At 39.0% G+C, this 14,474-nt stretch overlaps 1 protein-coding gene across 10 annotated transcripts in view; it reads right to left on the reverse strand.

Moving 5' to 3' along the window:
* The window catches only part of ZBED1 (zinc finger BED-type containing 1), a 506,379-nt gene that overhangs the window by 483,770 nt on the left and 8,135 nt on the right, over positions 1–14,474 (reverse strand). For 3 of the 10 annotated variants that reach the window (XM_063955478.1, XM_063955476.1, XM_063955481.1), the window contains exon 2: positions 1,869–4,666. The exons of 3 other annotated variants lie outside the window; for them this stretch is intronic. In XM_063955478.1, the coding sequence (XP_063811548.1) occupies positions 2,541–4,622 (2,082 nt within the window). In that variant the 5' untranslated portion in view covers positions 4,623–4,666 and the 3' untranslated portion in view covers positions 1,869–2,540. Of the gene's footprint in view, positions 1–1,868; positions 4,667–9,323; positions 9,504–10,142; positions 10,229–14,474 lie in introns of those variants that run through there. 4 more of the 10 variants (XM_063955480.1, XM_063955477.1, XM_063955479.1 and 1 more) reach the window with 3 other exon arrangements.

The raw sequence follows: 14,474 nt of genomic DNA on the forward strand, positions 1-14,474 counted from the left end.
AGCCTTCCAAGAAGAGTGGAAGCTGTTATAGCTAAGAAAAGGGGGACTAACTCCATATTAAAGTATATGTATTAGAATACAATGTCATTACAGTCCCTGTTGGTGTAATGGTCAGGCGTTTTTGAATACTTTTGACCATATAGCGATATAGATATATTTTTATTATTATTATTATACACACACAATTACATACAAATACGATGTTTGGGGGTCTGCATAGGTGGAAGAACCATTCTGCGATATCACTAGCAGCCCAGTTAACTGCAGCATATGCACTTTTGGTGGGCGGCACCCAGCACAGTTCTTCAAAATGGGGGCATGTCACCCTCATTTTGAAGGTGTGAAGTGTCGAGTGTCTGAGTCATTGAACGGAGACTTCCTGGATATGGGTGTCCAGATCACATGGCCAGCCTACATAAAGCTTCAGCTTACCAGTACATAAAACCATTGATGGTGATCCGAGGCTGCGTCCTAAAGCTGGGTACACACTAGATGATATTTTTAGCGATTTGCCCAGTTCCAATGGATCAGAACGACAAAATTGTTCAAATCGTTCAGTGTGTATGCACTATTTGCGCGCCGTGTCTTCTGGTCAAACCTACATGCAGCAAAATCTAAGTATATATTCAACGACAGCATACTCCTGGATGTGGCCACTGATGACATCTTTTGCAAGAATGCACAGTGTGTACACACTATATCATTTACCCGGGAGTTCAAGGGAAATCATTGACAACATTGTATCGTTTGCTGGTCAGCTAATGTGTACCCAGCTTTAGATGCAGCACTCGGATCCTCGTTACTGCAAATAGGAGGCGTCTATCTTCTACATTAGCATTTTAATGACATGGAATTGCACAGCCACTTCCTTGCGGCTGTGCAATTCCTTACACTCATGAATCAGGCTCTTAGCATGCCAAAATTGAGGGAAATATAGCACACTGGAAGAAAATGGCAGCAAAGTTGATGGAAAAAGTACACAATCCAGGGTAAAAAGGCAAAAGCCAGGACCGATATGAGTGAACCAAGCCATACATTTTTATGATTGATCTGATACTTTTCCCCCCAATTGTTATGTGACAAAATTACACAATAATAATCAGAATTACCTAGAAGTCTATACGCAAAATTAAGAAGCAATACTGAGTACAAAGTATACAAAACAGGAATCGCTCTGCTTGGCACAAAAAGGATAGGCGTATGAGGACAGACATAAACGTACAAAAAATCTTTGTAGCTAAATTATAAAGTGGTGCATGTACACATCAAGATATCTCCTGATACTTCAATTTAAATGTCAGACCTATTTGAAATATAAACCGTTATAGTAAATTGTAGTACAGAGTGTAGTGTTTTTAATTAAGCATAAACATATTTGGATTCTTTTTTTAGAGTAGTTACCTTTTAAAGTAATGCTTTACAGGTCTTTTTATCTTTATGGATCATATGTGAAACATGAGGTTAGCATTAATGTATCGTAGATAGTTTAGTTAATACTGCCAATGATACCAGTACAACATAAATATACAGAATTCAGTCTATTTATATTATTTGCATTATGTGTTTAAAGGTTAACCTAAGTATTACATCTATGGTCGTATATTCCCAGAAGAATGTCTTGGTTTTCATGAATATTAGTTGTGGCTTCCAAGAATAAGCATCCAATTAAAACAAATATAGCAATGTCTTATTTTGCAACCATGTATTTTGTAAGAAGTTGGACAGATTATTTGGTAAATCCATTTATTCCGACATTATCTTCATTTGGCCATCAAGTCTGCATCCTTATAAACTATTGCTGTTATTTATTGACCCCAGTCACGCCAACATTACAAATAAATTGAAATATACAAAATTCTCACCAGACATTGTATACATATAGTTTATTTAATATAATGTAGAAAAATAAAATTAACCAGACAAAACAGAAATGGATATATTCCCTTTTAGGAAAATCACATTAAAAATAAACCAGATTTATTCCAGAATAAAACATGCTTTTTCTATATCACATTGAATTACGTAAAAAGTTTAATTTAAAAGCAGCCAATGAAATAGATTACTATATTTCCACTTTGATTACATTAAAATGTTAAAAAAAAACAAATAAAACCTCCTATATAGTAAATAAAAAGTGCTCCCGTTTTGGAATACATCTTTAAAAGGTTGCCCCCCTCAGTTACCACTAGGTATGTTGTCTGTATAAAATACTATAATACATGTACTCCGTTATCTGTCAACTTTGCTACAATGCCAGATACTGTACGCTAAGGTGTTAAACTGCTGCCATAAAGAAAGGTGCAGTATATATTATTATATACTGAATATAACAATGTTATGGCCCAAACACATTTTTTAAGAAGCACATCTAAAATGAATTGATAAACATAACAGGGATCACAAGAATGTATAAATTTACTATGAAAATATTCATTGGAAAAATGTGTTTGGTAGCTGCTAAGACAAATACTGTATCGGGGGAGAGAGAAAAAAAAGAGAAATATGTTTACAAAATCAACCTATGTAGCAATGGGGTTTATTTAAATGTAGCCACTATCTTTAATTGAGAAGAAACTGCTGCCGACACCGAGTGAATCATTTAAATTAAAAAACTGTTCTGGTTGCAAACCCCAATCCCCTTCATCATCGTCTTCGGGTTCTGCTTCTGAATAATTTCTGGTGTTTTCATACAAAAAAACTTGTTCATCCACGTGAGCAGGAGCTAACCTGTTTCTCTTAGCATTTACATTGTTTGCTGATGAACTAAAGAGACGTTCAGGGAAGACTCTGGTGGCAGCAATGCACCAGTATTTTTGGAGAACCTTTGGTAACAGGGGAAATAACGCCAAACGATCAGACCACCACTTTAGTGGATCCTCGTTTAGTCCAAGAACTTTTTGAGATTTAAAATTGCTCAACTCCTCAACAACTTGAGCATGCCACTCCTCCTGATCTTCAGATGCCCCAGACTGACAGAAGATTTCAGCCAGCATGTTGTTGATGCTGCTGGTTGGAAGAGAGGTAGAGGATAGCAACATTTTTTTCACTGGTGGCTCCTCCGGAATTGAGAACACTTTATCTTCTGATCTGGCGTTCTCTTTGTTTCTTTCCAGAAGACTTTTTGCTTCCTCGATCACACGGTTTTCAACCTGTGAACGTTCAAATGCAGACAGGAATGGAAGTCTTTTATACCTAGGATCCAAAAAGGTGGCAACATTCAAGAACATGTCTATTTCTGGTGTCTGCTGATAGGTAGTGGACAAAGCTTTAGCAATGACTTCTTTGGCCATGCTTATTTCTTTTAAATCCATCTCCTTGATGTTCAAGGATGTATTCAGCAGCATGTGTAGAAGAGGCTTTACCATACTAATAGTGGGATATTTTGACATTGACAACATCTCTGCAACTTGTTTAAAAGGTTGTAGCAAGTCCACCAGACCTTCGATTGTATTCCACTCATTGGCTTCTAGCATAAGATGATGGTTATTACTGTCCTCCACCAAAACACCTGCTATGGTGAACTGTTGTTCCTTAAGACGCTGTAGCATTGCAAGCGTGCTACCCCACCATGAAACACGGTTACTTATAAGCATGCAAGGCAGCATGTTTTGCTGCTTCTGTTTCTCACAGAGCATGTACATTGCAACAGAAGACTGCTGAAAATATTCAACTAACTTCTTACATCTTGAGAGAAGTCCAGAAAGTTTTGGTAGTTGGAAAGCTTGTTGTATACCCATGTTAAAGGTCTGCGCTAAACAAGGCATGTCTATCGGGATATCCAGGAGTGAGCATGCCTTAATGATGTCTTTACTGTAATCTGTGGTAGCGCCAAAGACTTTGGTACTGATACCCCACTCAATAAAGGTTTCATAAAACACACGGGTAATTGCTTCAGCTTTGTTTTCTTCAGGTACTTCAAATGTTTTTAAACACCGGGAACTAACAGACAAACAATTAGAAGCACCAGTAGCCAGGAAATGAATGAAAAGGGTCACATATGACCGGTTCTGGTTTTCACTTCTCCACATATCAGTGGATATCCCACACCACAAAATGTCAACCAGTTCTTTCAATATAACATTTCTAACAGTGTGATACTTCTCAGGCAACACCCTGCTGCATATGTACTTCCGGCTAGGTATCTCGTACCTAGGATCCAGAGTTCTCAAAAGTGATTTAAAAGTAGGTTCATCCAAAACAGAAGCAGGGAACATACCCTCACAAATCAGGTTGATTACAGCAGACGACACTTCCATGTGCTTCTTGTTGTCAAAAGAATGGTTATTTTTCATTATTAAAGTTTCCTGGACAACTTGTTGTGATGTTTCTGACTTTAACTTGGAAAAAGCCGTAGCAAAAGCTTCCCTCATTTGCTCAGTGTTGCTCTTTACAAACTCACAGAACTCATCTGGGTGATTCTTCTCAAGGTGGTAAGAAAGATTGGAGGTATTCCCAGAATAAGCGATTTGAGCCATGCAGATCCGGCAATAGATCTTTTTCCACTGCATGATGCATCCCTCAGCATTTGTATCAAATCCAAAATACTTCCATACTTTACTCTTAGCTCTGGGATGAGCAACCAGTTTAAGATCTGGCTGTAAGACTTCGTTTTTAGTCTCCATGGTGTTGTTCCTCGAATAATCCTTCACTCATTAATGAGTACCTGCTAAAGGCAGGAAGACATAGATAAAATGAGGAAGAACCACTTTGTGTACAACATAAAAATACTCAATGAAAGTCAAGTAATAAGAAAGTTATTAGATGGTAAATATAGCCTTGTATAATCTAGAGACAGAATATCCTGCAGCACTTTACAATTAGGAATACACACAGTAATACAACAAAACTAGACAAAGAGGGCCATACATTGTTTGCTCATGGTGATTGTAAATAAATAATTACAGATTGAGTCTCCCATATCCAAAATGCTTGGGTCCAGAAGTATTTTGAATTTTCCTTATTCTGGAATATTTGCATACCATAATGAGATATCTCGAGAATAGGACCCAAGTCTAAACACAAAATGCATTTATGTGTTTTAAATACACATAACCTGAAGGTTATTTTATACAATACACTTAATTTTAGCAGCTGAAATAGGAAATTCAATGTTTATCAATGAGTTGTGTTTCTTTCTTTTTTTTATTCTAATAAGACAACAAAACAGTGAATTAATTGGATCGGAAATTAATTGATACCCGAAAAATGGTATTAACTGCCATTTAAAAAAATTAATCTTTAAAATTCAGTTTTGATTATAGCAATGTAAGTTAAAATAAGAAAAAATACATTGAGCTATATATACCAATGAGTGTAGCACATGAATATGAATAATCTTACCATCATTGTGTTATACAAACTGGCACTTCTACAGTAATGTATCAGCTTAGTCATTTCTGACATACCAAAACTTATGCCATACACAAGTTACAAATACATGCTAAGAGCAAGGTTAATCATACATCAGATAGTTGGACATGCTTCATGTGCTCAAAATAAAATAAGCAACTTAAAATTGGCTAATAATGATTTTTAAAACTGTATTTATTTCATTCAGTCTCCAATCTGACAATTATTTCACTTATGGATTATCAAAATGATAACGATGTACGTTTCAATTCTTGTCCGTGAACAGTATGGTTTTATCACGGTGATAAAACGAATGAACAATCAAATTTCTAAACTTATTTTGCAATTATGCCACATAATTTCAGTTTAACGTGTCATGTAGTGATGACACTTTCCTCTCATTTTAAACAACTGCATTTGAAGTAAAAAACTGAAAAGGTGAGTAGTACATAGTTAATATAAACATTTTGCATGAGTTTTGGTATGTATAAGGCTTTCAATAGAACTCAAGAAAACCATGTCATTTTTGTTTCTCCTGTCCTTTATTTTAAGCACTGCAAAATGTCAATATTATACAGAAAGCCCATTATATAGCAGATTAACCAAGCCTTCATCTTATTTCAATAAACTACTCAACAAGCTTTGCTAATTACAGGGGAAAAACAAAATAGCCTATGTCAGTGATTCTCAAACTGTTTGGGATCATGCCAATTACTCCTCAGATCTCTCAGCCAGTGATCCGAGCAATCGGAAATAAAGTTGCAGAGTCTGTTTCTTCAGACTACTCGGATGAGAGATCCGAGGAGAGGAGACATCAGGCAGCTCCGCCCCACCCCAGTGATCAGCCTCTCTAGTACTGCCCCCACCCCATTGGTCAGCCTCTCCTGTCATCCTGCCCTGTAGCAAGATCTGCAGCTGCTGCAGAAGCAGACAACCAGCACCAGTAGAGAACCGCAGTCAGACTCCACTTAATAAAAATACTACATATTGGACGATTCAGCATGTCACACATTTGATATTTTAGGATACAAACATACTGGGGGGAATGCAAATGTTATCGTACCCTCGATCTCTCGTCTAATGTGATGGGAGATCGCGGGGCAATATTCAAATGCCCCCACTTATTGCGCTCATTACATTTGGGTTTAGGCACACAAAGCACCTAAACCAGACTAAAGTAAAGGGCACGAGCGTGAAAAGACCCGTTCTGGTACACAAATGGGTCTCTTCGCGCATTTCAGCTCTCTACCCCCAGGGTAGAGCTCCAATTTCCAGTGTTCTATTGCTACCTCACATACAGTGAGTTTTCGGGTGGGCCAGCTCTCGCTCCCCTAAGAGGTACCAGGAAAGGTCATCTTCCAGCAGCAGCATGGGCCCTGGTGCAATGTGCCAGCTGAGCAGGACACGATTACCCTTCTCCGTTACCGGACGGTTTTGAGTATATGGGCAACTTACATTTCCAGTGATGATTGCGCTTATCAAAGCTTGTAAGTTCACCGGTTGTGCAGTTGTAGTTCATTTTATTAAATAATTTGTTAATATTTGAAAGCACGTCTAATTGTGTTTTTTTTGGTATACGAGTCAGCAGCGCCTACTGTACTGTTTAATATTAGCAACATTTGAATAGCTGCAGGTGGGCGTGATTGCAGGCGGGAGGAGGGGGTGACACACATTAAAATCCGGCCCAATGAGTATAATTATTGGGGAAATCCACTGATATCAGCAAGATCGCCCAGATAATTGTATAATGTATTGTATATTAAGTTAGTTGGTTACCTGTTTATTAAGTAGCCAAAGTAATTTGAACTTACTGCGTCACTGGAGATAGTTGAATTATTATATATATTTATTTATGATCTGGTGCTTCCCACTTCAATGGTGTATGCCATATAGCAGCAGCCACACTAAGGGGGGTATTCAATTAGTACCGTTTCACTTTTCACCCATTTTTAGGTCGAATTTACGCTCGACCTATTCAACCTATTCAATGCCCGCGCCGTTTTTTTGACTGGTCAAAAAATACGGCACTGGCAAAAACCACATGTAAATGGCGAATTTGCTGCCGATACATGTGTTTTGCCTAATTCATGGGCGGTTTTGCGATCCGACAATTCAATACTGTGTGGAAGTAGTGTCTTTTTTTTGACCATTCGAAAAAATGGCACTTAATTGGATAAGCCCCTATATTTCACAGGCCAGAAACACCTCGATTGCTCTTAATTTTTTTTAAAAACAGTGTGTGTGTGTGTGTGTGTGTGTGTGTGTGTGTGTGTGTGTGTGTGTGTGTGTTATATTTGGCAGTGAATCAGAGATTATTATATTCTAACTCAGAGCTTATTATATTCAGTGATTTGTATATGCAACTATGTTAAAATCAGGATGGCAATTTATGTTTATGGTGATTATGCCTCTATTACACATGATGATTTGTAACCTCAAGGAAAATCATAGTTTTAACAAAATTATATTTTACCCCTGGTGTTTAAGCCAGAGGTGGAGTGGAATATAATTTTAGTATTCGCAAACAATGGATAGTTATGTTTTACCTTAATGTGGACAATCCCTTTAATAAATTACTCACACACACGGGTTATTTGAATGATGTAACTGTGGCACAGAAAATGCAGACTGATCTTCCGTAACAAGTCCTCCTCTTGCTGTTTACAACAAACTGAATGAAAAGCTTGCCATATTATCTGCTAAGCACCTAACTACAAGCAAGACAGCAGTAAAGATGGCCTGATTCGGATTGAAGAATGAAAGTACAAGTAAGTTGTGTTTGTGATCCCGGCGGTCATGTGACTGACGCTGGAATCCTGACACCCCTCAGAAGATCGGTGCAGGGACACTGAAAGCAGACTTTCCAAAGGTAAGTATCGGTGTGGGGGTTAGGCCCTGGTGGGAAAGGTTAGCCCTAGCCGACACCTCCGGAGGGTTATGGTTAGGGTAGGGGAGGGGGGGGGTAAAATAATTAATCCTCTCCGGTGTGGGGATTCTCATGGTCAGGATGTCATGTGACCGCTGGCATTCCGACCACCAGCATTTCATACCCAACCTGGACAAACCATGTTGCAATGCAAGAGGTGTAAATATCTAAAAAAAAAAAATTGCATGCAGGGAAAATACTGACTGCATCTGGCCCACAAATACTGGGCAGCTTTTTTTTACACTACAATTTCAATAACAGTTTTGAGACACCCCATCCAAACCTAAATCTCTTAGCACATTTTAAATCTGCCCCACCTGTAGTACAACATGGTTTTAGCAAGCTTTTGACCCTGGTTATTGCTGGGTTACCATGGGTCACAGCTCGGTGTAAAGATGTGTACACACTAGACGATATGTCGTCCAATCCAGCGGATTGGACAAACATATTGGGCACATCGTCTAATGTGTACCCACTACATCGCTGATGATGCCCACTCCCACAAGTCATCAGCGACATCCTCCAACGACTCTACATGCAGGGCCGACGGAACACATCACTAGCGAGGGCCATGCTCCATTCCCTGCCGTCATTGGCAAGTGTGTATGCACTTTGTCGATGCCGTGTCCCATTGTGCCTGATGTTGCTGGGTACACACATCGTGTAGTGTATACTCAGCTTAAAAGGTTTAACCTGGGTCCAGTTACCCAGAAATCCAGCCTAGGTAGTAGGGTTGGTCCTGGGAAGGACCTGGGTTAAGGGGCAGTATAAACATGTTGCCCAGTGTGTAGTGTGAACAGAGTTGACCCAGCAATAACCCTGGTCACCATCACAGTGTGAAAGGGGTTTGTCTGACGCGTTTTGGAACTGCGTTCCAAATCCTGGGTCAGACTCCAGTGTAAAAAGGTGTATTTCTGTACATTGTCTTATTTACTTTATTCCTAAATCAGTACCAGGCCAAGAGTCTTTATAAAACGCACAGCAGAAAGAAATCACATTTCAAATTAGCATTCATGGATATACCACTCTGTGTGCCAAATGTAATAACCTCCGGGTTCTGGAAATAGTTGATATTTCAAGTTTTAAAGCTTCTTGTTTGTTAGTATGCAAAACCAGGTAGGTTTTGTCTTTAATAAACTGACACTTTACATCTCGTAGCTATATCGACTAAACACCATCACTTTCGGCAACCCGGTATGCTGATATATTTGGCCCAATATGTTGACAGCTACAATCCAAAAAGAAAGAAAAAAATAGAGAAAACAACATTTATAAACATATGTGTTATAGGTCATCTACGACAGATTAGACAGCCTAGTTCCCTATTTTTATTCAGAATACAAAGATTTCATACAGCTAGCCTACTCACTTCGCATCTAATTTGAAAAAATAAATGTCCTTTGAAAAATGGCACTATATGGATCTTAATCTTCAAATACACCAAAATGAAAATCTATAAATAAACCAATATGTTGTTTACTGTGACTGGCCAATACATTTTAGCAAACTCAAAATGAAAAATTTAAATTTGTTAAAGTCTGTTAGTGACAAAATAAATTACCTGATCACCCAAGATATCCAGAAAAGTTTTAGAGATGTGCAATCGTGCAATTGTCATGCATTAGCAGATACCAACAAACACAAAATGACTATGGATAACGCAGGGATGGCCACTGAAAATGAATAACCATTGATGGCCAATGGTTTTGCAATCTATGGCAAATATCAGATGGTTCTTCAGCTTTAATGAGCTTAGCACCACCGCCCCGCCCGAAGCTCCTCTGCCAACTCTGATTGGCATGCTGCGGTCGATGGTTTCATACCATCAAGGTTAATCAATAATGATAGCCATCGATTGTTAACTCACCAATGCCTATCCCTGGGACAAAGATGATTTCTCTCTCAATTTTTTTGATCAATAAAAAAGTAAGCGTTGTGTTCTGTTTTCTTCTCGGTCTAAAACATGATATATTGTTATGTTACATTAATAACACTCCACTCTGTCATTTAACTAGACTATAGTTCACTGCACTACAAGTTATATGTACACTACATGTTATTTAAAAAAAAAATGCATTTCTATATATACTTTATGACATTTTTAGAATACATGGTAAAACCTAATATGAAGCTAGTTACCATTAAAAAAAAAAGTTACATGGGGTTAACAGTGTTCACTGAAATGGCAATTTAATTTAAAATCAGGTTCAACAGATAATACTGCTTTGCAACTTTACATCCGTGACAAATGCTTTTACAAAAAGGACAATAAGAAAACACTTGGTTTTATTAGGAATTATGGTTTTCCATAACAACTACTTAAACAATTTTATAGTAAAATAATAATAAAAAGACAAAAAAAAAAAAAACACCCTCTGTTTTGAGAAGTTGTTGGCAACATTCGGAATGTGTAATTCAACAGCAGCCGTAGTGCTATATATCTATCTATGGGCTCGATTCAATTCAACGTGATTTTAATAGTGCCGGGAAGGAGGTCTTGGAGCTATTCAATTGCCTGTGATGTTAAGCCAGGGTGCAAGCAGAAACCTGACTAAACTAGTGCTGCAATGCTGTACTCTGCCTTTAGTGCAGCACAAAGTGCATTGCGGCAGGCACTGGAGTTGGAGAATCCGGTTATCGCAACTAAACAACCATCTTAAGGAGCGAACACTGGCATCTCCTGACTAGCGATGAGGACAATTGATTAGCTCTACGACCTCCTTTCCAGCACAAATAACATCACATTGAATTGAATTGAGCCCTATGCAGCTCATAAATTAAAGTTTGTCTGTCTGCTGGAGATAAACTCTGAGACCACTGAACCGATTGCGATGCGTTTTTCACCATTGTGTTGGTAATTTTTCCAGGCAGGTTTTAGGCTAAGCAACATCATGATCGGTCGTCAGGGGACTGTGGGCAGGGACTATATGTAAAGGTGTGTTATAATGACAAAAATCCCACTAAAATGATTGGACACACCAACGATCGCACACCTGAACTACTTCCAACTGTCACCAAAACCCCATCACAGAGCCACAGCTGTATCACTCCACAACTGTAAACACTAGCATCATTCACAGAGACACTACTCACTTAGTCAAAATTACTACATAACTCAAAGGACCCAACATAATTCCTCACCAAAGATGACTGGTACAATGAAGATTTGTTCAAAGAACATGAACAGGACTATTTTTTTCTCCTGTTCTGTATCTGTTTCACCTTACATCATCTCGCTTAGAACTATTTCAGATCAACAGGGATCATTTTATAAGACAGATATACCACTTTTGGGTACACGGTCACACTATGAAATTCGCACACCTTGGGTGGTTCAACACACTCAGCCTTCGACATTATATATGGTTGGGCTTGAATAAGAGACACACTGATTCAATAGACAGTATTTTCTTTCCACCACCGTTCTGTTTCTGCTGACGGTCGTGGTACCATAATTTCAGCTTGCTACCCACCGAGTAGCGAGGTGCCCAACCCTTTTACACAGCTAAACCGGATTACTATGAGTGCAATACGCATGATAACGGGGATCACTTTAGAAGGGAGACTGGGCGTGACATATCATTTGAATACCACCTAAAAATATGCTGTTTGCACAATAAACACATTGGTTTATTGCATCTAATATTTACTAATCCTTATGAAGGATAGCGTACTCTAGTACTTGGACAGTACTTTTTTTTTTATTATTATTTATTTATATTTTGAGTCACTATACACTACCGTTCAAAGGTTTGGGGTCACTTAGAAATGTCCATTTTTTTTTTTTAAAGAAAAGCACTGTTTTTTTCAATGAAGATAACCTTAAATTAATCAGAAATACACTCTATACATTGTTAATGTGGTAAACTATACTAGCTGGTTTTTAATGGAATATCTAAATAGGTGTATAGAGGCCCATTTCCAGCAACCATCACTCCAGTGTTCTAATAGTACATTGTGTTTGCTAATCGCGGTAGAAGACTAATGGATGATTAGAAAACCCTTGTGCAATTATGTTAGCACAGCTGAAAACGGGTTTGCTCATTAGAGAAGCTATAAAAAATGGCCTTCCTTTGAGCTAGTTGAGTATATGGAGTATCACATTTGTGGGTTCGAATACACTCTCAAAATGGCAAGAAAAAGAGAACCCTTCATGTGAAACTCGACAGTCTATTCTTGTTCTTCAAAATGAAGGCTATTCCATGCGAGAAATTGCCAAGAAAATTAACATTTCCTACAACGGTGTGTACTACTCCCTTCAGAGAAGAGAACAAACATGTTCTAACCAGAGTAGAAAGAGATGTGGGAGTCCCTGGTGCACAACTGAGCAAGAAGACAAGTACATTAGAGTCTCTAGTTTGAGAAATAGACACCTCACAGGTCCTCAACTGGCAGCTTCATGAAATGGTATCCGCAAAACTCCAGTGTCAACGTCTACAGTGAAGAGGCGACTCCGGGATGCTGGCCTTCTAGGCAGAGTGGCAAAGAAAAAGCATATCTGAGACTGGCCAATAAAAGGAAAAGAGTAATATGGGCAAAAGAACACAGACATTGGACAGAGGAAGATTGGAACAAAGTGTTATGGACAGATGAATCGAAGTTTGAGGTGTTTGGATAACACAGAAGAACATTTGTGAAACAGAACAAGTGAAAAGATGCTGGAAGAGTGCCCGACGCCATCTCTCAAGCATGGTGGAGGTTATGTGATTGTCTGGGGCTGCTTTGGTGCTGGCAAAGTGGGAGATTTGTGCAAGATAAAAGGGATTTTGAATAAGAAAGGCTATCACTCCATTTTGCCATGCCATACCCTGTGGACAGCACTTGATTAGAGCCAATTTCCTTCTACAACAGGACAATGACCCAAAGCACACCTCCAACTTATGCAAGAACTATTTAGGGAAGAAGCAGTCAGCTGGTAGTCTGGCTGTAATGGAGTGGCCAGCACAGCCACCAGATCTCAACCCCATTGAGCTGTTGTGGGAGCAGCTTGACTGTATGGTATGCAAGAAGTGCCCATCAAGCCAATACAACTTGCGGGAGGTGCTTTAGGAAGCGTGGGGTGAAAATTGTTCCGATTACCTCAACAAATTAACAGCTAGAATGCCAAAGGTCTGCAATGCTGTAATTGCTGCAAAGAGAGCATTCTTTGACGAAAGCAAAGTTTGAAGGACAAAATTATTTTTTCAAATAAAAATCAATTTGTAACCTTGGCAATGACTTGACTATATGTTCTATTAATTTTGCAACTCATTTGATAAATAAAGTGAGTTTCCATGGAAAAACATGAAATTGAACATGTCCTCCAAAAAAAAGCAGGGACATGTAGTTCCATAAGAGCAATTAGTAATGCGTCTTATTTCTGAGTTAGGCCATTTCCACATTACTTTCACCTTGTCTATAATAAGTACCAGATCAGTGTGATTATGGATTTTGATACCTCCCAGACGACCAGGTTAAGGCAATAAGGGGTCTTTGTCACTCCATCCAAGTTGGGTAGGCAGCTGGTAACTGTAGACGGAAATTCTGCATTGGTTTCGGATGATTGGTCAACGGTAAATAGGTTGACAGTCAATGGGCCGGATTCAAATGTTCTCTCCCCCCTCCCGGTTGTGATCGCGCCCACTGGAAGTATTCTGTTACTGCCGACATGCGTGACAAGTTAATTTAAGCTCGCTACACCTGGGGGTAGCAAGCTGAAACGCACATAGAGAGACCCGTTTGGGCACCAAACAGGTCTTTTCACGCTCGCACCTATTATTTTAGTTGGGTTTAGGCGATTTGCGCCTAAACCCGACTATAATGGGCGCGATAAACGGGTAGGTCAAAATGGTCGACAGGTACAAAAGGTCGACTAGTCCAAATAGTCGACATGGCAATGGTCGACAAAAAATACTAGGGGGTTTTTTACATTTGCGACCCACATGTGGACTACATCTGGGAATAGTAACCAGTGCCGAGTGCAGCGGTACAGAGCAAGGCACCTTACCTGAAGTATGGTGAGCGAAGTGAGCCATGCAGTGCACTAATTAGGGTCACATGTGGTTTAAAATGGTAAATGGCATCCATAAAAAAAGTGTCAACCTTATGAGGTATCTCTACCTTTTACAACGTCGACCTATTGACCCTGTCGACCACTTGCAGGCAATGATTTGGCAAGTGCATTATACAGCAGTGGTATGTTGCCAGAAACAAAGCGGCA

Source organism: Pseudophryne corroboree, chromosome 2 (genome assembly GCF_028390025.1).
Source record: "Pseudophryne corroboree isolate aPseCor3 chromosome 2, aPseCor3.hap2, whole genome shotgun sequence".
Lineage (NCBI taxonomy): Eukaryota > Metazoa > Chordata > Amphibia > Anura > Myobatrachidae > Pseudophryne > Pseudophryne corroboree.